This window comes from Prionailurus viverrinus, chromosome A1 (assembly GCF_022837055.1).
Source record: "Prionailurus viverrinus isolate Anna chromosome A1, UM_Priviv_1.0, whole genome shotgun sequence".
NCBI classification, from domain to species: domain Eukaryota; kingdom Metazoa; phylum Chordata; class Mammalia; order Carnivora; family Felidae; genus Prionailurus; species Prionailurus viverrinus.
Genome location: NC_062561.1, coordinates 231391413 through 231415279, shown reverse-complemented (window position 1 = coordinate 231415279; position 23867 = coordinate 231391413). Strand labels below are relative to the sequence as shown.

At 40.1% G+C, this 23867-nt stretch overlaps 1 protein-coding gene across 1 annotated transcript in view; it reads right to left on the bottom strand.

The window, feature by feature from the left end:
• CTNND2 (catenin delta 2) overlaps window positions 1-23524 on the bottom strand; it is a 941962-nt gene extending 918438 nt beyond the window's left edge. The window contains exon 1 of the mRNA XM_047878029.1: window positions 23470-23524. Coding sequence (XP_047733985.1) covers window positions 23470-23506 — 37 coding nt within the window. The 5' untranslated portion in view covers window positions 23507-23524. The remainder of the gene's footprint in view (window positions 1-23469) is intronic.
• Between the last annotated feature and the right edge of the window lie 343 nt (window positions 23525-23867).

The following is a 23867-nucleotide window of genomic DNA, read 5'->3' as shown; positions in this document are numbered from 1 at the left end:
CCCTTCCTTTTGTCAAGCAGCCTCTCAGAGCTACCGCATCCCCTTCGTGGCTCTATGTCCCACTGGATGGTCCTCTCCTTCTGGGAAATCCAGGCATAGGATACTGGTGGCACTGCCTCTTCCTATCTCTCAGGGTCATTGTTTCTCAGTCTCAGTACTACTGACATTTAGGGGCCAGACAATTCTTTGTTAGAGGGGGCTGTCCTGTGCACATAGAATCCCTGGCCTCTATACACTAGATACCGCCAGCACCTCCCACCCAGTGATGACCATCAAAATGTCTCCAAAGATTGCGAAGTGTCCTCTGGTGGAGGAGAGGGACCACACAGGCCCTGGTTGAAAAACACTGATCTAGGGGCACCTGGGTGACGCAGTCAGTGAAGCATCTGACTTCAGCTCAGGTCATGATCTCATGGCTCGTGAGTTAGAGCCCCGCATAGGGCTCTGCGCTGGCAGTGAGGAGCTTTCTTGGAATTGGGATTCTGTCTGTCTCTCTCTCTCTGCCCTCTCCCCCTTCTTCTCTCTGTCTCTGTCTCTCTCTCAAAATAAATAAATAAACTTAAAAGAACAACAACAAACACTGCTCTAGGCTAATGGGAGTCATGCTTTGAGGCAAGTCTGTGAGTTACTTCCCTGACTCCTTGTTTGACTTCTCAGCTTTTCTCTCAACTATGTAACCAATCTCCTATATTAAATCCTCTCTGTTGTAAATACTGAAGTGGTCTGTGACCGATAAAACGTATTCCTATTACTAAATCATACTTAGGAATGACTGTAGTATGCATCTTTGTAATAGTTGTCTTTTAACTGCTTTCTTTCATTTTACTCCATCTCCTTTTTTTCCCTAATATCTTAACATGAACACTTAGCTAATTCATTATCAATTATTCTTCTTTTCTAATATATGCATTAAATGCTAAAAGTTGGTTTCTATGTACTACACTAGATACACTCTTCAAATTTTGCTATTTTGTTTTAATTGGCATTCAGTTAATTTTCTAAAATTTAATTATTATGTCTCAAAAGTTAACTTTGCAAAATAATTTTGAATGATCATTATAAACAGATAATCTAAGAAATAAACCATCTTTAATTTGTAAAAGAAGATTTCAAAAGATAAGGAAATAGTTTTTAAACCAGATCACCAATATTTGAATATGTTTGTAGATCATCTCCAATATTTAAAGGATCTATTATTGAGAAGCTCTTGCTTCGTATCAAGCCCCAATCCACAGCTAGAAAATAAGAGGTTTAGGGGGAAAAATCCTCATTTTCAATAATAATAATTATGATCTTCATCGTTTGTCATCATATTCTCTTTTGAGAGTATCACTGATCTTTGAGACAAAGATATAATAAGAGAATCAAATGAGAAGGACTAACACTATTGCATTTGGGGAAATGCGCTATAGTAAAAGGCAAGAAAAAATACAATTTCAAATTAAAGACATCAAATTGGAATAAAACTACATATAAATCCACCTAATATCTAAAAATATGTAAGCACCAAAGAGTAGCATGCAAACTTGAGACCTTCCGTGCAGTGGAATCAAATAAATGAATCCTGCATATAAGAAAAGAAACACAGAAGAAAATTATCTTCTATTCATGCTCTCTTTTTTAAAACTGTTTTATAGAATAGCTTAACAATGTTACACACACACACACACACACACACACACACACACAGGGGCATACACAAAGGAACTGAAATTTTGGAAGTAATAAGAGACTCTCAAAAATGTGATTCCATTCTTTCTGAATTGTTTTTCATTTTATACCTGAAAAACTACATCAGTGTGTACTAACAAACATGGTGTAACAGAGTTATAAAAAAAACTATTATAAATATTACATATTTTCCTCAGGTCTGTTCCCTAAAGAATTTCTTCTCTGTCTTCTTTGCTCTCTCTCCTCAGCAGTATGTGTATTTCTTGTAAAAGGTTGCTCACTTGTCTCTGGGATGAGATCCCCAGAGAAAAGGTCAGGTCCAAATAGGGCAGGATTCATTGCAACCCAAGAAACAGAAGGAATTTGTACTTCTGTTTACCTCCCACCTTCAGGAGAGATCAATGCTTAGAGAAGAAAGCAGAAGCAAATGTTTGTCATTGTTCAACCATCCAGATCTCAAACAGTACAATTCCATCAGAAAACTCCTCTAATGCTTGCACACCTGCAAAAGTGACAACTTATGGCCAAACCCTGAACTGAAGCTTGTAGCCTTGAGATCCAGTGACCAGGAAATTCAGTGTCTACATCTAAATTATAGGAAGAGCCAATGGAGTCTGCTGCTTGTGACCAGCTACACAGCACTGACAGTCCCTCGGTCCTCCCCAAATTTCCTCAGACCCCAAAGGAGAACACTGGCCCACGGGAGCAGGAAGCCAGTAGATGCAGGAGCACACTTCTGCAAGGCGTGAGCAGAGATGGGGGCCCCCGGGAGTTTCGCCACAAGCCTGGATGTCTCAAATTAATAACATTTTTCAGTCCTGTCTCTGCAATTACACTGGAAGCTTTTTCCAGGGCTCTTCAAGGCCTCCTCTCTCTTTGATTGCCTCTGCCAGCTCCAGCCACCCGGCACCGAGGACCTGCCCACCCAGTAGCCTGTGGTTTCCATGGAGACAGTGCCGCATGGAAGGGAGCGCAAGAAGGATGCCAAGGGGAGCAGCAGAACCTGACCCAAGCATCACCGACCCCTGGGGTCCTTGGACAGACGCATAAGCAAGGACAGGAGGGCCAGGGAGCAATGACAGGGAGTCAGTATAGAACAGAAAACAAATGGATATGACAAAGAGAGACATTTAAAACTGGCAAGTGTCTCTGGATACGATGCACTGTTTCCACCAAAATAAAATGTAAAAATCAGGTCTTCAAGTTTATTTTTAAAAAACTGTGTGTGCGTGTGTGTATGTGTGTGTGTGTGTGTGTGTGTGTGTGTGTGTGTATACAGGAAAAGTTTGATCTGCCTTCTCTTAACATCTGGGAACAGTATTTCTAGACAAGTTAATTTTCATGGAAATATTGAAAAACAGCAAGACTACTTTGGAGTGTGCTACCATTTCATTTGAGCACATTATCATAATATTTATTCCCAATCATGATTCACGCCCTATTCTGTGCCATCAATGAGACTTTGACATTTACTTTTTTCTCATTTTTATACAAAATCCTCAGTTTTTATTTTATGTACAAGAATTCCAAAGCAATATTTGTTTTACCAATAAAAGCTGTAGGCTCACAAATAATTCCTACAGTGAAAGTATTTCTAAGCTGTCCAACTCTCATTCAAAGGCTCCACTCACATTTGTGTCCATGCTGTATTTAGGGCTGTTCACCTGTGTCCAGATTCTCCCCACCCAGGGTATATGGTAGGACTGGTTTCCCTCACCATTTAAGGTTGAGCATGGCCACACAACTCACTCTACCTGATGATACGGGACTGAGTGACAGATGACTCAATTTTCCACTCCCCTCTCCCTACTTCAATGACCATGGAAAAATTCACTAAGAAGCCAGATCCATTGGCCTGGGGCCCGGGGTGCCTAGGATTATCCAAGCCTCCATTCCCACCTTTCACCAACCATGCTGAAGATGTACCAACTTTTACTCTTTTAAGCTGCTGAAATTTGGGTGCCATTTATTAAACCAACTTAACTGAGCTTATCCTAATGAATACACAATCTCCTCATTCAATCGTGAAAATTTTAATATATCAGGGGCACCTGGGTGGCTCAGTCGGTTCAGCATCCGACTTCAGCTCAGGTCACCATCTCGCTGTTTGTGAGTTCTAGCCCCACGTCAGGCTCTGTGCTGACAGCTTGGGGCCTGGAGCCTGCTTCTGAATCTGTGTCTCCCCCTCTCTCTGACCCTCCCCTGTTCACTCTCTCTCTCTCTCTCTCAAAAATCAACATTAAAAATTTTTTTAATTTTAATATATTATACTCCTTTGTCTGAGTTGTCCACAGGATCATCACAGATTGTCTCTTCAAAGTCACGGTCTGGCAAGTTAGCAGATGATTGCTATAAAAGGCGAAAATATGAAATACTCCACAGTATATGAAAAACAAAAGCTCTGTAAGAGTCCACTTTGGGCCGGGTTAAGACTAAAAGGTTTGGCATAAGAAAGTGGCATTTAAGATAGTGATGTTGAAGAATTAATAAACCCCAAAGAAAGTCTCTTATTACAAGGAAAGTGTTGGAGTCTTAAACATAAAGGCTCAACAACTATTGTAATTATTATTGTTAATATTATTAAAGCAACAGAATTTCAGATCTTATCATGTCCGTAAGATTCTACATGGGGACATCCAGTTAAAACTGAACTACAGAAAAACAATTTTTTAGTATAAGTGTGCCCCATGCAACATTTACGGGACATACTTACACTGGGAAAAAAAAAAAAAACAAGCAAAACTATTGATTACCTGCAATTCGCACTTTACTAGGGATCCTGTATTTTCATTGCTAAATCTGGTAACTCTAACTCTAGGTACATCCTGGGGACTGTGCAGGTTGCCTAAGAAGGTCAGAGACAAGGCATCAAAGTTTTCAGTAAGACAAATGATAAAATGAAAACTAACTATATTTGTTTCTGGTTTTGTAAACGGGAGGAGAAAAAGAGTCCCTATTAAAATATTTGTTAAAATATTTTCATTTGGGGCCGCGTGGGTAGCTCAGTCAGTTAAGCATCCAACTCTTTTTTTTTTTAATTTTTTTTTCAACGTTTTATTTTATTTTTGGGACAGAGAGAGACAGAGCATGAACGGGGGAGGGGCAGAGAGAGAGGGAGACACAGAATCGGAAACAGGCTCCAGGCTCCGAGCCATCAGCCCAGAGCCTGACGCGGGGCTCGAACTCCTGGACCGCGAGATCGTGACCTGGCTGAAGTCGGACGCTTAACCGACTGCGCCACCCAGGCACCCTAAGCATCCAACTCTTGATGGCAGCTCAGGTCTTGATCTCAGGATCGTGAGTTCAAGCGCCACATTGGGCTCCATGCTAGGAGTGGAGCCTACTTAAAAAATATGTATGTATATATTTTGTTTGTTAAAATATTTTCAAAACAAAAGATGACAGTGTCCTTTGCTTCTATAAAAGCCACTACACAAAATACATTAAGGGAGATATTTTGCCACTTATGAGTTATCCATATCTAATGACTATAAACATCATCAAACAAAAATTTTCTTTTTCATTATTTTTTCTATAATTTTAAGAAATTCTGTCCTTTCTCTCACCTTAACCATAAATCCACAACATAGATGATAAAAAATATTTTACGCTGATTTAGTATTTAACAAGTAGCTAATAAATCAATTTGAATAACAATTTAAAAATATTAGGACAACATCCAAACCTATTAAAATCAGACAGAAACATCCTTTCCTTTACTGAAATCCTTTAGCAGGCATTTTAAAAACTTACACTGTTAAAAATTACATATGAAAGATAAATAACTTTATGTTTTAGGACCATTTTAGGTTTACAGAAAAATTGCAAAGACGGTAGACAGAATTCCCATATACTCTGCACCCAACTTCCCTTATTATAAACACCTTACATTGGTATACTTGTTACGATTAATGAACCAGTTTTGACACATTATTATTAACTAAAGTCCATACTTCATTCAGATTTACTTAATTTTTTCTTAATGTCCTTTTACTATTCTAGGATCCCATCCAGGACACTATAGCACTTTAAGTCTTAATGTCTACTTGGGCTCCTCTTGGCTCTAACCATGTCTCAGGTTGTTCTTGTTTTTGATGACCTTGAGAGTTCTAAGGAATACTGAACTAGATATTTTGTACAATGTCCCTCATTTGGGACTGGCCTGATGTTTTTCTCATGACTGGATGAGGCCTATAGGTTTCAGGGAGGAAGCCACAAAAGTCACGTGCCATTTTCAACCCATCAGATCAAGGCTTTAAGCTGGACTTTTTTAAATAATAATTTTTATAAATTGCTTACTTGTGTTCTTGGAAACTAAAGTATATTTTAATGTCCTCAATTTAGTATTACCAGCATATCCAGTTTGAAGTAAACGTTTGGACAAGACTGAGGAGCTTCAATTGTATATAAATCAATGGCATTTTTTTTTTTTTTAATTTTTTTTTCAACATTTTATTTTATTTTTTGGGACAGAGAGAGACAGAGCATGAACGGGGCAGGGGCAGAGAGAGAGGGAGACACAGAATCGGAAACAGGCTCCAGGCTCTGAGCCATCAGCCCAGAGCCCGACGCGGGGCTCGAACTCACGGACCGCGAGATCGTGACCTGGCTGAAGTCGGACGCTTAACCAACTGCGCCACCCAGGCGCCCCAGAATCAATGGCATTTTTATACGACTTCGAACATCATTTAGAATGACCGTATGACATTTTACAGTGCAAGAACCAAAAATCATTGAAACTTAGAAAAGAGTCTCATGAAAATATGAGAACATTAATTTATTTTGTCCTTTAAATAAATAAATAAATCCTATGTAGCTTAAAAACCAAAATTACAAGCTTATAGCTAGGCTAAACACACACACACACACACACACACACACACACACACACACACACACACACCAGTAAAATCATTGATGAAGATAAGAGTAAGTATCTAGGGCAGAAAGTGACAGCCTGCATCCCACTCCCTGGGGCCAAACATACCAGCTGACAGTTCCTTAAGTTTCTCCGGGATTAAAGTTAATTCTTTCCAGTCCTGCCAACCTTAATCCAATCAGTGGTTTCCCCCATGAGCCACAAGTTGGCACATCTCCCTCAGTACTCATAAACACAAGGGAATTTGAATCCCTTATTTGTTATTAACCTACTAAATGGTGAACTGAAGAGGAAAAAAGTATAGATGTTATTTTGCAATTATTAATTAACTCCTCGATTAATGAGATCAATTGGTTTCAATTGCCATTTTTGTAGGTCAAAGAAAGTTGCAATGTCACATGGATCTACCTAATACTCTCAATGATGTAGCAATGTAGGCCTGCATTTCCCAGGATGACTTAAGTAAAAACCTTCTCAAGACATGTACTGCCCTTGGTAAACAATCAGGTGAGGGCCCCACTTCTCTCTGAATAAGGCTCCATGCCAAAAGCTGAAACTATTAGCATGCTGAATGTCAACAGGTAAACACTGCAAGGAGCCTGCTACCTTGCGCTGAGCTCCTGAGGTGACCAGCATCTAGACAAGGTCACAGATGACACCTTCCTTTCCTGTTACAAACTCCCAAACTGCTCTCCATGACTAACCTGTCAATTATTTTAAGACATCATCTACAGAGAAATTCATAAGCTAAAGGTGCAGAAATATGTAGCCAAGACAACAGGAAACAATTTAATCCATATTTTTGCTCGAGTGGGTAGCAATAACTTTAAACTTAAAAAAAAAAAGAAAAGAAAACCACCCTAAAATACTCCTGTTACTTAAAAGGAACTTCCTCAACCTAATGACACTAATTCAATAACTTCAATCAAATTTGCTATGTGGAGGTTTTGTTTTTCAAAGACAAATAATCTGACTAAAAGCATAGCTAATTTAAATAGAAAGGGGATTTTGTGACAGCAGAGTCCTAACATGAGACATGAAAGTGTGTAAAAGCAAATACTTATTTTTCTGTTAATGTTAACTCCAAGTTGTAGACATTTCCTATATGAGAGGAAATAGAAGCAAATATGCAATTATGAAAATATCACTCTTGAAGTCACATAAATTGGCTTGTGATATTTTAATATGTAGCGGTTAAAAAAATCCACATCCCTGAAACATTGCCATTTATTCTTTATTAAACAAGTCACAAAATTATCAACATATATCATTCAAGGGCTTATGCCAAGAGTAACATTTAGATAAGGCTGTAGTAATTCAAAATAATTTACTTTTCTTTCAGTTGACAATATTCCAAATCATAGACAGTATCTTCAATTTAAATATAACAGGGAATATTAAATAAATTCACCTTACGAAAATAAATCTACTTCTGATAATCCTATATGATCATTTTTCCCATTTTTGCCTACATTCATCAATACTTTAAGATAATGTCTTGACAAAAGAATATCCTGGAAGTTCTCATCTAAATCAACATTTCCATATTTCATACTCCACTGCTTTAAGATGATGAATACTGTTCCATGAAAAAGTAAACTTTGTACAGTTCTTTTTTTTGTTCTAAAAGTAAGTTTAATGTCCTCCTGCAGCAAAATTCCTGGCATATTTATATCCTATTTACTATGAGCTAATCTGCCTTTGAAAAACGGCCTACCATGCTTGAGGATGCCAGGAAATCATATGACAGCTGACCTGTTAGGCAAAAGCATTATATTAGATCCACACATGGAAACGCATCAGCTCTTACTAACTAATCATCGTACTGGTCTCTGACATTCATTCAGTGATAGATGATCTGTCTTCTATCTTGTCTTCCATTTCAACATACATCTGTGATATGATTCAATGATTACTGCGTATTAAAAATTTATCCTACATAAGATCGCTACTCGAAGCCAGGCAGACATTAATCCTTGCGAGTTCCTCCTGCTACTACGTCAGTATAGGATGAATGTTAAAGTCTTTTTTTTTAAGCTTATTTATTTTGAGATAGAGAGAGAGAGCACAAGCAGGTGAGGGACAGACAGAAGGAGAGACAGAATCCCGTGCCATCAGCACACATCTGGACACGGGGCTCAGACCCACAAACCACGACATCATGACCTGAGCCAAGATCAAGAGTTGGACACTTTACCAACTGAGCCACCCAGGTGCCCAAATTTTGAAGTCTTTTTAATGACCAACCTTCCAAAAGGTTGTATTCAAATGGGAGAAGACGTGAAAATAAACTTGCAAACCAATAAACAAAGGAGATGGTTTCCAATTCTCTTACATGTCGTGAAGAAAATACAATGGTAAGTGTTAGGTGAGAAACCAGGAAAGGATCAGCTTTAGGGAAATGAGTAGGGGAGACAGAGAGGTGGCCAAATTGGCTGGACTGCAGCCTAATAAACCACTGGGAGAAGATGTAGGTGATACAAGACAGGAAGAAGTTGAACCTTTTTCTTGGCATCATTGTGAGGCTTCTAAACAAAGGCAAGATATGAGAAGACTTAAAAGGAGACATCCGGCTACTGTGGAGGGAAACTTCAAGGAAGCACAGGAAAGGCAGCTTGCTACACAAATCTTGGTAAGAAGTGACGGGAGCTTGGATCCGCATCTTTAAGAGTAAAGGTGGTAAGAGATGGAAGGGTCAACCAAGACGAGGAGCATCCATGTAATTTTTAAAAATATTAATAAAAAACTTTGGAATAACATATGTTAATAAATATAAAAATGTGTATATAGGGGGCACCTGGGTGGCTCAGGTTTAAGCATCTGACTCTTGATTTTGGCTCAGGTCACGATCTCAAGGTTCATGAGTCTGAGCCCTGCGTTGGGCTCTGTGCTGATGGCGCGGAGCCTGCGTGGGATTCTCTCTCTCCCTCTCTCTCTCTCTCAAAGTAAATACACTAACTTTATTTGTTTTACATTTTTTACCATTCATTCATTTTTTTTATTTTTTTTTAAATTTTTTTTTTAACGTTTATTTATTTTTGAGACAGAGAGAGACAGAGCATGAACGGGGGAGGGTCAGAGAGAGGGAGACACAGAATCTGAAACAGGCTCCAGGCTCTGAGCTGTCAGCACAGAGCCCGACGCGGGGCTCGAACTCACGGACCGCGAGATCATGACCCGAGCCGAAGTCGGACACTTAACCGACCGAGCCACCCAGGCGCCCCTACCATTCATTCATTTTTGACAGAGTGAGAGCAGAGGAGGGGCAGACAGAGAGGGAGACACAGAATCCAAAGCAGGCTCCAGGCTCTGAGTTGTCAGCTGTCAGCTGTCAGCTGTCCCTGACGTAGGGCTCAAACCCACACACCACGAGATCATGACATGAGCCGAAGTGAGAGGCTTAACCGACTGAGCCACCCAGGCGTCCCTAAACAAACTTAAAAAAAAAAGAAAAGAAATGTATGTCTAGGAATTCTACCTAGCAAATTGTTCTGTGTGTCACATTCTATAATTTAGAAATCAAAGCCAAAGACTTAAAGTGAAATAAAAAATAATTAAAAATACCTTGAGTAATGACCCAGATTATCAATCGGTGATTCTCATTCATTTAGGGATCAATTCAATATCAAACACCCCAAATCTGCCATCAGATGTGGGCCTTCCTGGGTATCGAGACCTTGCTATGCTCTCTGTCACGGATAGAAAGCTTGTATCCCCACAAAACGTGCATATCGAAGCCTTACTCTAATGTGATGGTATTTACAGTTGGGGCTTTGGAGATAATTAGGGCTAGATTAGGTCATGAGCTGAGGTCCTCATAAAGGGATAAAGGATCTTATAAGAAGAGGAAGAGAGAAAGATACATGAACCAAGGAAATGCCATGTGAAGGCACAGAAAGATGGCAGTCATCTACAAGCCAGGAAGAGAGCTCTCACCAGGAACGGAATCAGCAGGCATCTCAAACTCAGACTCTCCAGCCTCCAGAACTGTGAGAAATACATGTCTGTTGATGACGCCCCCCAGTCCACAGTATTTTGTTATGGCAGCCTGAGCTAAGACTATCTGGTATAATGTTTTCATTCAGTGAAGTCCTTCCACACCACAAACGACAAGCCCCTGGACATTTTCCTGAACTTCTGCAGCTGAGGGAAACCTGGTGTGTCCTTACCTTTGGGTTTAGCAATATTTATGCCACCCAGCATCTACTCAGTGCTACAGAGCTGCCTACAGACCCACTGTCAAAACGTTCTACTGTCTTCTTCTGGTGAGCTACACACACCAGCTTCACAAATTCTGACATCACAGTATTCTCTATAATCGCGTACATCTGCATATCACAACACTTGACCTCTCACCCTGCATCTATACTTTCTAGCCTAGTATGCACGTGCAGCCTAGCTTCTGACTATGACGATGGCAAACATTTCCACGTGCCTCCAGAGTCACCGCAAAGCGTTGGGCACCACACGCATACACCAGGACGACCCACCTGCCTTCACTGTCCTTCTCAGTGCCTTACAATGGATGTGGAAGCAGCCCTACCTCGTCCCAAATGCCTAATGACACCTGTCTTCAAAGATGCATGAGTAGCAAACACACAGGTAACAAAGCTCTACTTACATGAAAATTATGAAGCAGAAAATCTGAAATTACTCCTACGGTACACAGGCAGCATCTTAATGTAAGTCACGGGCATACATATTGAAAACTAATAAGGTGCAACAAACAGGAAACAGAATTATCCCTCAAAGTCCACAAAGCAATTTGTTCGAAAAAGTAAGAAGAAAAAGCAAGGACACCCAACGCCTCTGTGTAAGCATAAAGGACAGTGAGAGAAACTGAAAATAACTCAAAGTTCAAAAGCAGCTTCGTTGGGTCAGAGCTAAAAACAAACAAACAAAAAACTCATCTGGCCACCAAATCCTGAATCCATTACATCTCGATTAGCTCCAATGAGAACTGACTGCAAGGAACAGCATGTATATTCAAACTCAGACGTAGTATCACCCAAGCAGCTTCTGAGAATAAGCAAAAATGACAAAACCTACTACTGGTTCAAAAATCTGTTACATTGTGTTCAAAATTCTCAGCCTCTCGTTCAAAAGTTGAAACACAGGGGAGCACTTTGCCGGGACGAACAAGCCACACAAAGCCAAAGGAGTAACTTTGCTTGTATTTCCTCCCACACCCTGTTCGGCTGAGACAGCACTGTATCAGGTTATCACCCGGCTCTCCCACTTGCCAACCTGGAGAGAATACAACCACTGGTATAAAATGTGCACTTTGACAAGCCGCCGGGAAGCCACATAAAACTCGGATTATTACACTGTGCAAATGCAAAGCATTTATGCTTCATAAGGAAAGATCGCGAGTCCTGGGAGCAATTATATAACACGTTTTCACAGACCTGGCACTCAGAAGGCAGGGAAGGATTTCAGAGAAGTGACAGGAAATAAGGTGTGCTCGGGGATGACATGCTCAGCTTGAAGTCCAAGTCTGAAGAGGACAGAGATACAGTCACTTTTCAACTAGAGAAATAGGCTAAACCACTGGGGGGGGGGGGGGGGGGGGGTGGCAGGCTATCTGACCCTGGAGCAGCAGGTCATTTGCTGCTCTGTTTAACGTGTAAGTATGTCACTTGCTACTCTGTGTAACATATAACATATCATATCGCTTCTTCCAACCTTATACTTGGCCAGGTGTGTTGACTGAATGGATTAGTCCACGAACAACTGACCAGCCCATCAAAAAACATTCTGTTACCAAAAACTAGTTGAAGCTTCCTGCTCCCTCTCACTTCTTAAAACGTCCACAGTTCTTCTCAGGTGTTACTAACCCTCCACCCCTCTATCAGAAGCCACCAGAACATAGTCTTCTGTCTCCACAGTCTGGAGACAGAAGCAGATGAAGGAGGGATATCACCCAAGGGTCAGGTTCCCCGAGCTGTCCCCTTGCCCCATATCCTCTTACACCCTGTTTCTTTCTGGGGTTCACATGTACAAGCTAAGAGCGCACCATGAACCTCTCAACTGCTACAGCCAGAGGTACAGGATCACTGTACAATTCATCACACAACCTACCCGAAGCTAAATTAAAAAAAAAAAACAAAAACAAAAAACAGAACCGTCTCTGAAATTGCTAGAAGCACAAGCAAAACCATGATTGACTAGCATCTCCCCTTGAGTACCTAAACCTTTACTACTAAGTAACATACTCACTGAAGGGATATAAACTTCCCTTCTTTACTTCCTTCAAGTTTTGAGAACAGGGAACAAATTAAAGTTTCGTTGTTGTTGTTGTTGTTGTTGTTGTTGTTTTCATAAGTTTACACACGATTTCTTCCTATTGGCAACCTACAGTTAGAGTGATAAGAATCCTCTGAAATGTTGTTCAAAGGATTTAAGGAAATATGCTCAAAAAAAAGAAAAATGGAAGCCAGCTTCAGTTCACACCTCTAAAACTGTCCTGATAAAGCCTTCCAGGCGCCAGACTCAGCAGCCCACCAGGAGAGAAAATAATATTCTGGGGACATTTCTACAGACTTCAATCCCTGAGGAACAATAGGGCTTCATTTTCACTCCTCCTCTTTTAAGCAGGACATATCTGTGCAGAGAGAAAAAAAAAATAGAACTTTTTTTTTTTGAGCCAATTTGGCGTGACATAATTTTTGAAGTGGTATAAAGAAACAACAGGAATTATTTCCAGTGGTGGATAAAGGAGAATTCTTCCTCTAAGTGAGGTCTAAGCTTGGAATGTCACAGCATCTTGACAACCATTAGGGGACTGACCATTTCATAACCATGTTCATAATGGAGGTCAGAGATTTAGTTTTACAGACAAGAAAATCTTTTGGTCCGGTCCAATTCATCAACAAAACAAAACAAAACAAAACAAATCAAAAACCCTGAAGCAGATCAAAAATTTCAGGGAATGTATTTTATACTTAAATGCTTATTATGATAGCATTTCCCGAAGCATTTTCACATTTATTATAATATCACATTCACAAAAATACTGTAAGTGTTGACCCTAATAAGCGAATGAGAAAATAGTCTCAGATGCAAGGTCAGAAGACAGAACAAAAATGATTTCATGATTTGGATCCCAAATTCAGAATCCTAATTCAGCGTTCCCTCCAGAATTCCAGTGCCCAAAATGCACTGAAAGAAACCAAACAGACCCTAGTTGATGAACCAGTTTTGACAATGAAAACAAATGTATGTATAGCGCACAATGATTAACACATAGAGTTTACTATGTGCCGATTATTATCCGAAGATTTGAGAATCAATGATAAAAAGACAGATTACCGGTGTGCAGTGGGGGTGGAAAGAAGCAAGGTCCTATGTGACCAGAGAGAAAGGTATATGTACTAAAAGGTACACATATGATTTGATAGGGAAATATACATATGGATCTATATTATCCGTGAAATAGAAAAACATATATTTGCCTAAGAATGTCACCCTTACTCTTCCAAAAGAACTTGAAACACTATTTCAGCGAGGCCACAGTGGGGATGACAACAGCACACACACAGGCCTTCCACCTGTGAGCCCCAGACCGTGGCAAACACCTGGCCCGTCATACACAGGTCCCTAAGCCTGTGCAGGTGCCTAATTATGCTTCCTGTGGAGCAAGCAAAAGGCAGAATTAGAGAAAAAGATGTGTCATCTTTATTATTTAACAGTTGAGGGGCGCCTGCGTGGCTCAGTCAGTGAAGCATCCGACTCTTGATTTCAGCTCAGGTCATGATCTCCCAGTTCATGAGTTCGAGCCCCACATCAGGCTCTGCACTGACAATGGGGAGCCCGATTCTCTCTCTCCTTCTCTCTCTGCCCCTACCCTGCTCGTGCTCGCTCCCTCTCTCTCTCTCAAAATAAACAAATCAGCTTAAAAAATTTTTTAATAAAAAAAGGAAGAGTAGAAATAACTAAGGTGTTTGAGATTCACAAATATACTAGCCTCTCTGCTATGTATGTGAGGTCCATAGTCTCTTAATCTGCCTTCACAGCAGCCTGAAGACACAGGAGTTACCTGCCCTCTATCAACAGTGGCACTCAGTAATAACTTACCACTTGCTAATAGAAAAATGGAACAGTTGAGATATGAACTCAGTCAAGTCAGAATACAACTATTAATTACTCCCTCCACCATTTGCTCCATTACCATATTTACTACTGGGACAAAGAAAATCAGGGAAGGTAGAATACTCCCTTAAAGAAGGCCTCCCTCCCCCCAGGAAAAAGGAATACATTTAACTACAAGCTTTAGAATTATGCTTTAAAAATAAGAATAAAATAGTTAATAAATTGATAAAACCTGGCAAAGGTAATATAACTACTATAGACAATATAAAACAATGAGAAATGAGGCAGATAAACCAACTCAGAAATGCGCAAAACATACAAAAAGACAATTTACAAAAGAATTAGGACGGCGTCATCAACTTATGTAATATTTAACCTCAGCCATAGTCACAGAGAGGCAAATTAAATCACAGGAAAAACACAATTTTCCTCCTAATTGGAATTTGTTTTCGCTTTTTTTTTTTAATTAAAATACCCAGTTGTTGAAATCATGGAGAAATTGGCACACTCCTGCCTCGCTGAAGGAAATGTAAATTATATAACCTTTCTGTAGGACAAATTGACAACATCTATCAACAGCCTTGAAAACATCCAGTTCTAGGAAGTAATCTACAGAAAATAGCCTGATGAAAACTATGTAGCTTTAATCACAGCATTACACATACCACCAAAAAACAAAAATGCCATCAATCTCCAAAAATAGGAAGTTATTTAAGTAAATGATGTTACATAAAGGTATGGAAAACAGACACTAAAAATGAATACAAATCATATGAAAAAAGCAGCTTTATGTGTTAAAAAGTAACAAAACAGAATATGAGGGATCTTCTAAATTTAAAAATGTACATGGATTTGCATTCTGCTAAAAATAGTCATTTCTGTGGCTTGAGATATATGCATGAACTTTAGCTTTGTTTCATCACTACTATATTTTCAAATTTTTAATTAATCCACCTTACTTTTGAAAACAGAAAAAAATAATAAAACATTATTCGAAAAAGAGAAAATATTTCACTAATACGCTGCACAGCTCTCAAGAAGACACCAACTTGCTAAACCTACTCAAAACATCTCTTAACTTTAAAAACAGAAAATGTAGGTGTAGAACTGAACAGAATATATGTAATATACACTGAATGAAGGATGCGCCTTGTTAATTTCAGTCAGGCATTCAGCTAATTAACAAAATTTATCCCAAAGCAAAAATACAATATCCTTTTCAAATTTAAAGGCATACTTTTGTTCTGTGTAATGGTGTAATACATAATAAACTATTATATATTTGGTGGAAAGACAATATGCAATGAACAAAGCTCTTGAAACCTGTCATAAACACGATGTTCTTGTGTTTGTATGGGTGTGTATATGGGTATGTGTGCTGGGTATCATATTCAATATAGGTTTCTGCTTTGCTTCTTAACCTTAACCTTCTTCTTAACCTTCAATGTCATGGACACTCCCCACTGTCTTAGAAGAGATAACTCTCAACTGTATAATGTTCCTTTGGGTAGAGGTGCCATAATATATTTACGCATCTACAGTGGATTTAACATTATTACTTTTCTCCAACCCAATTCAAGCCAAACAGTCTGATCCACACACTACAAGCACCAGGCTTCTTGCATCACCTTCTATGACCTGGGTACATGTGACATGATTTCTGTTGTCTCTGAGACTTTTCAGATGACGCCCATTTCACCTTTCCGCCTTTCTGGAAATCTTCGTCCCACCTCCTTATCCAGTAACCCCAAAAAACAAACAAACAAACAAACAAACAAACACCAGAGCCACCAGCGAGGACCATGTTAGAGACAAGAGACTGAATCTTGGCTTTTTTGTATTTGGGAGACTTGGATTGCTGCCAAAGAAGTTATTCTTCTGAGAATTAAATTATTGCATTGCTGAAGGTAATGACTGCTAGGTTACTCTAATGTTTGAAAGTCCAAACAAACTATTTGAGAGAGAAGAATAAAATTTATTTTAAGAAGTGAGCTTTCTTAAGGTTGAGTAGTCATGCTCGGAGTCAAATAAAACATCACATTTCCTTAGAAATTCACTTTTTTCTTCTTGACGGTGTCCATTATTGCTTCTATTAAAAGTTAAAACATTAAATGCCAGCCAAATTCTAATTATCTACACTGAGGTAGAAAGTGCTGTCGATAACAGCTGGCATGGATCATCATTTATATATGGTTTGGGAAGTCACATTTTGACACTGTCCCTTTTATGCCCAATTCTCACCACTTACAAGGCCACCCAATTATTGGCAGTCAAAGTCTAACGTGGAAAGTAGGGAAGAAACACTGAGAATGAGTTATTTTAAAGTTGGCAATACATAAATCAGCTGAATTTCATGGACCATACGCTCTATAAATCAGCCAGGGCATTAGATAATTCCTGATATAGTGTCAAAATACCATAAAATATTTAAAGAGCTCAACTTCTAAGCAAAATACTGTGGAAGCTATTATATCCAGAATTCTACAACCAGAATTCTTTATAAAGCATGTCAATGAGGAACACTTCTTCCCTACTTCTGATATTTCCTTCCAGGTAAAGGGAACTTAATTCATGTGACACTATGGCCTCTCTCCATACCTTCACTTCCTCTGTTTCTGAAAAATAAAGGAAGCAGCTTGGCTAGTTCCTTCCTTCTTCCTCTAAAGAACTCCCTGCCTGCAGAGAGTCAAGGCTAGGCTCCAGGGCTCAGAGACAGCTCTGTCCCTGTGGGAAGGGAGGAGGGGAGAAGGCCAAGGCCCTGGGATGTCATCTGGCATCACATCAAACTATCTCTAATCAAACCTGATTATTTTGTCCACGGTGGCTATCCTTTACTTCTTTTTCTTTCAAAATACCGACTTTTTCAGAAACTATAAGGGTGCTGGGATAATATTTATTGGGTTTCTTAAAGACCCCCGACAATCCACATTTTGGCACGTATTATAATTTAAGGTAAATGTATAGCTTTTTGTGATTTATGATGTTGAACATTTAAATGAAAAAAGATTAAAATAAACATTGTAAGATTACTTAAAACCGCAAAAACCCAAAGAATAAACTAAAAAAAACATGCATACAAAATGCATTTTTCTTAATATACACCTATTGGATCAACTTTCTAATGACAGTAGTGATAATCACATCTATCACACACACAAAAAAATGTTCTTAATGAGAAAACTCTAGCCCTTACCTATGCGGGATAAATGTATTAGCTAATTTCCACGGTGGAATTAAATTCTATCTCTTCTTCATCATCTAATGCTACAAATTAAATATACCCTTTAATAGTATATTCTGTATCATGCAAAATTTGTAGACATTTTGACACTTAAATCTATTTAACCAAACATAATTGGCTTACCACTCACTTTGAGCCAAAAACCAGAAAGGTCTTTTATTATAACATGTATTTTACTCTGGTAACATAATTGGCAGTTCCCACAACAACACATAAATTTGAATATAAATAACTATATTTATTGTCAAAATGTTTTTCTGACTTCAGATAAATTAGTCTCCTGTTAAACAGGTCACATTCTATAACAAATCCTAAGATACATCCAAGCTTTAGTATGGTAAAATTAGGTTGCTAAAGATCACAGTTCTCCCTTGCAGGAGCTCCTATAACCAAACCCATAGGAGTAGGACACTTTGCTAAAGTTACTGAATTAGATGGCAAGTGAAAATTATCCTTTAGTGTCAAAAAGATACCACAACACACATTTTATTTTCAAAAACTTGATTTTAGTGGTGCCTGGGTGGTTCAGTGGGTTGAGCAACTGACTCTTAATTTCTGCTCAGGTTGTGATCTGATGGTCATGAGATTGAGCCCCAAATAGGGCTCAGTGCCGAACTTGGAAGCTACTTGGGATTCTCTCTCTCCCTCTGCCCCACTCCCCCACTCATGCATGCTCGCTCTCTCTCTCTCTCTCTCCCTCAAAATAAATAAATAAACTTAAAAAAAAACTTGCTTTGAATGAGGAGGTGGGGGTGAGTGAGTCTTCTATTTACATAATAAATTTAGCTGTTTAATGTTTCTTTATCTTTGTTACAATGACATTATTATGGGATTCATGCCCTGTAGTTCCAGAGCACGTGTTTAGTATCTGACTTCACAGAAAGTGAAGTTGTATTTCCTAAGCTGTCTACGATATTCTTTGTATAATGTGAATCTTTGTAGAAAATTTTATCTTAATCAGGTGAACAATATAAACATTAATAGAGAGTATCAAAGTTTTATAATTTCGGACTCTGATTAGAATCTTTTTTATTAATAATAGTGCTGGTAGATACAATTTACTTCTCTTTTAGCTTAACTAATATATATTTTAATACTCAAAGGACTAGTATGCTGTAGACTAGAAAACTTGGTATACTTTATATGCCAAGCTACATAATAAAGTAATATTACAATAAGAGTAGGGAGAGAATATATCCATTGAACACTTTTGTTAGAGAGGGTGGTAGACTATAGAACATATTTAATAATACGTAAATGATTTGTAAGACATATTTAATAATACATAAATGAAGCACAACTATCCACCTTAATATGCAGATATATATCTCGTATGTTTATGCAAATGCTCATAATGTGTAAGCCACCTGTGCTCTTACTTACTTGATCCTGAAATCAATCTTTTCAGATATTCTGTCCTGTTGTGCCCATTTTACAGCGGAAAAAAAACTGAGCTAAAGTCTGAGTATCACATAAATGGCCAAGGACACAGCTGAGAAGAGACAGACTGGGACGCACCCAAAGCCAACACTCTCTCCACATCTCTGCACTCGCATAAAACAGAATCCCAAATAGCATTACACTATAACATAAATATATTTCATTATTTTACACATGTGTTTTATATACAATATATACATACAATATATAAAACACACACACACACAATATTCATTGTAGGTCAGAGCCCAACTTTTTCCTCTAGAAATGTATTTCTGATATGAAATGACAATTAAGGGAATAAGAAGTTTCAATAGATATAATTCAGTTTACAGATAACTTTTGAGGAATCTCACCAAGGGATACATGTGAATATGTGTCTAAGATGGAAAGCTTCCAGGAAGTACTATTTCATTTATTTAGTCATTATTTCCAATTTGTCAAAAACTAATTGATATAGAGTATAGCTTCAATATCCTAATATAGCTAAGACATTTCTTACAAATCAATTACCATGATAAAGAGCTTGAGAGCATACCTAACAGCTACGTGACCAAAAGATAAACAACTAGAAGTGTCATAACTACACATTTTTGCTATGAGTTTTAACATTTTTAATGAACTAAAAGCACAGTACGATCAAATATTTCTGTGAGTTTCCTCTGTTAGAGGTACTGTTTGTGAATATAATTAGATTCATTAAACCCAACCAGGCAGTGTATTAATCAGTAGGCTAGACTGGCAGACAATGTGATAGAAATGATTTACTTATGACATGTTTAATATTTTACATTAATACAAAAAAAAAAAATCAGAAGCCAGCAACAAATATCGTGAACTGCTCCCCCTCAAATTAACTTTTCACCCACACCCACATAACACCTCTCACAGAGCTTTCAGAGTACTGAGAACACCTTTGGAATATGGATGATGAAAACCATCATGGAAGCCAACTGAAGAATCTGGCTTGAAAATGTACTTCTGACTTGTGAATCCGCCCACCAGGACCCACTGTACCACACCTTCAACGGAACTACTGGATTTAAGAATATATGCCTGACTTCTCTTGGTATTTCGTGCTCTGAATGGTAATTCAGAGGTAATTCATTCCCTGAATGTCGTGTTCCAGTTTAAATGCTCTCAACTATCTGGCATCTTTCAAAAATAACAATCTTTATTAAAAAGAAACTTTCAGGAAGAGTAATACTCACAGCACCCATTCCCCATTACAGAAGTAAAAATAATGTTCACATAGAGAAACAATCATAAATGGATGTTCAAATCTTCTGTGGACAGTCATGAGAAAAAGAAGGAAGAAAAACATTTTTGGATGTCCAAAACGCAACAGTTCTAATTTTGGTTCAATTGTCTTGTTAACCAGATACACTAGTCCATACCAAGCACACCTGACTTTATGGACAAGCAAATTACAATAAATTAGCTTAAATGCAGTTTTGCTGTTTTCTTACATAAGGAAAGCCTGATGAAATTCCTCTAGAGAACTCTCCAACGGTACTACATAAACGCGTACTGTATAAAAGAGAATTCTGATAAAGCACCGTGGAAAGGAGCACGTTCTACAGTATTTTCAGGAGAGCACTGTATTCTCAATTATATGTCAAAAGTAATGTTATATTTGAGAATATGATATCTTCATTTTTAATTTTAAAGGTCATTATGAAAGTGATATTATCCTCAGAAATTATTTAACAAACTATAAATTGCATTTTCCAACTAATTTCATTTGAAATTCATTTTCTCGCCAACGAACCATTTCACTGGGAGAAAGACTTGGCTTGTGTTCTACTGTGGAAGATGTGAAGTTGATGGAAATATTGTAATTCGACAGTGCATGACTTTTATTACAAACAATGAAAACATTAGTGACATCTATAATGATTAGGTTGTACAACTACACAAACATTCACGAAATTAAATAACTCCTTTCCACAAGACTATGACAATTTTATTAGAGCAACAACCTCATGTACGTACTACAATTGCCATTCAATCAGGTACTATCGTTTTCAATCTACAATATAACATGAAACTCACATATACAACACACGTAGTTTTACTCCTGCTCACCGGCACCTGTCTGCGTACACACATAAGCACAGAACAGTATCCACCAGTCCTTTAAGAATCACGTTTAAAACTGAACAGCAGACTCCAAAGGAAACGAAAAAAATCTGTCTCCCTCACTTTCTGCTTCTTCTTGAAAGAAATCTTGTATTAAAACAATGCAACGAACACAATGGTGTGTTCAAAGTGCTTTTGGAAAGTTTTCTAAACATGTAGAAGGTGAAACTAACAGGATACAGGTAAAGCTAATCACACCGTTCAGTTAACTCAAGCCGTAGAGGGCTTCCTGCAACGCTGACCCCTCCTAGCTGTATAATTACAGGCCTCCCAAATTTCACCGTCTAACTCCAGATACAAGCATCTTCATTCAAGTCCTGAGATCCTGTGGCCCACAGAGCAGGAAGGATGCCACTTAACCTTTCCCCCGAAAGCATTAAACATGGATTCTGCATGTGGCAAAGAGAATTTAGGGCAGTGTAAAGCACCCAGTCCTCATCTGAGGATGCCCACCCCTATGTGTCATACTTCTCACAGAACGAGCCCCCAAAACCATGCACAGGTTCATCCTTGTAATTCTACATGAGTCATATCAAACACTTCTCCATGGGATTTTAGAAGTGCTGCGGCTTGAAAGCCTTATAATCCTGTAGGTGAATTACTAAATGCAAAGAGCTGAACAGGACTACCACCGGACCCTGAGCTACTGATGGAAAGATGCACAATGAGAGAACTCCTGGGTTGTTGGACCACCTCCCTATTTTCATGGAAGTCGTTGCAGAAAATTGCAAGCACCTTAAACACTGGTCACATAGTTCCGAAAAGTGACAATCTATGCATGTCAGGCCCGACAGTCTGCTTGTACCCTATCCCTTTTCTAAACCAACACATTTGCTTGATAACATTAGGCATGCATGTTAACAACACCTTTCAGGGCCAAAGCAAATCAGATCAGTTCAACCCAAGCACACAAGGGGAACAAAACATCTTGGAACCACAACCTGCCCTTCTTTTTCTTTATTTCCACACCCTTCCCTACCCCTGCACGTACAAGGAAACACAACTTTAGGCATCTGGGAAGTAGCTGTCCTTTGTTGGAATCTCACACACACACACACACACGCACACACACACACACCCCAAAAATCCCCAAGACTGCTTTCCTACCACACGACTAGGGAGGCTGCACCACCTCTCCGGTGACTTAATTCTGAACGTAGTGGCTCGAACCAGCTGAGCAGCAATCGATGAGAACACATTACACACCAGAATAAGAGGAAGGTCGGCGAAGAGAAAAGCAGCGTTGCTTTTCAGCCATTAATTACCGATCCCCCAAATATCGCATCGCAGTCTCCCCACACACATGCACAGCGTTCCAAACCTGGGTTTCAGGCGGCGCTTTCCAGAGCCTCGCTATCTATTGTCAGGACGCAGAAGCCCCCGAAACCTGTGAATCGAGCTGAAAAGGCTTCCTCTGAAACCGCTAAATATAGACCAAAGGGGCTCTGGGTCTGGCAAGCAGCGGGAGACTGAAGAAACGGCCATGGACGCATATGACTAAGTATTTCCATTTTGTTCTAGCCAAACATCGTAATGACATTGAACATAAGGGCAAAAGACTAGAGGGAAGTCCTCCCCACCCCCACCCCGTCTTCTCCGTATATTAGGGACGTCATGAAGGCAACGGGTATGTTCTTGAGGGTGGCGGGGAGCAGTATTGTTGATGTTGCCCTATATACGCCTCCTCCGGGGGAGAGGGGCGGCAGGGAGGGGGAGCACGCAAGAAGCCACTTGCTAACCGCTCCGTAAAGGCACTAACCCTGGTCCCCATTCCAGGCAGAGCCGTCTTCCGAGAGGGGACCGGGCGCGATCGCGGTCCTCCCCCGGCTGGCAGGACCGCGCAGCAGTCGCCGCCGCCAGCCGGCCGGGAGCAGAGGACCAACCCCCCACCGGCGGCGAGGAGGAGGAGGAGGAGGAGGTGGAGGAGGAGGAGGAGGTTGAGGAGGAGGACGGCGCCCAGGAGGAGGATGCGCCTGGCCCCGGCAGCCCAGCGAAAGCAACTCACCGAACGGCGCGGCGCCCGACTGCTTCCTGGAGAACATGCACCCGCCACCGGCGACAGCTCCTCAGTCCGGGAAAAGGCGTGCGCGCCGCCGCCCGGCTTCAGGGCAAGGTCCTGACCTTGCCCAAGTGCAGCATCTTCCGCTTTTGTTGTCTGAGCGCGGCCGCGGGACAGGCGAGGCTGGCGGGGAGCAGGGGCGAGCGCCGCGGGGGAGAGGCGGCTCCCGACGCGAGTGCGCGGCGCCCGGCCCGGCGGCCCCTCCGAGCGCGGCGAGCGCAGCGCCCCCTGCCCGGCTCCGCGGGCTGCGCGGGCTGCGCGGGCTCCGGGCTCCTCCAGGATCCTCGGGGCTCCGGGCGCCGCCGCCGCCGCGCCCGGCGCTCCGCTCGGCCGGCTGCCGCCGC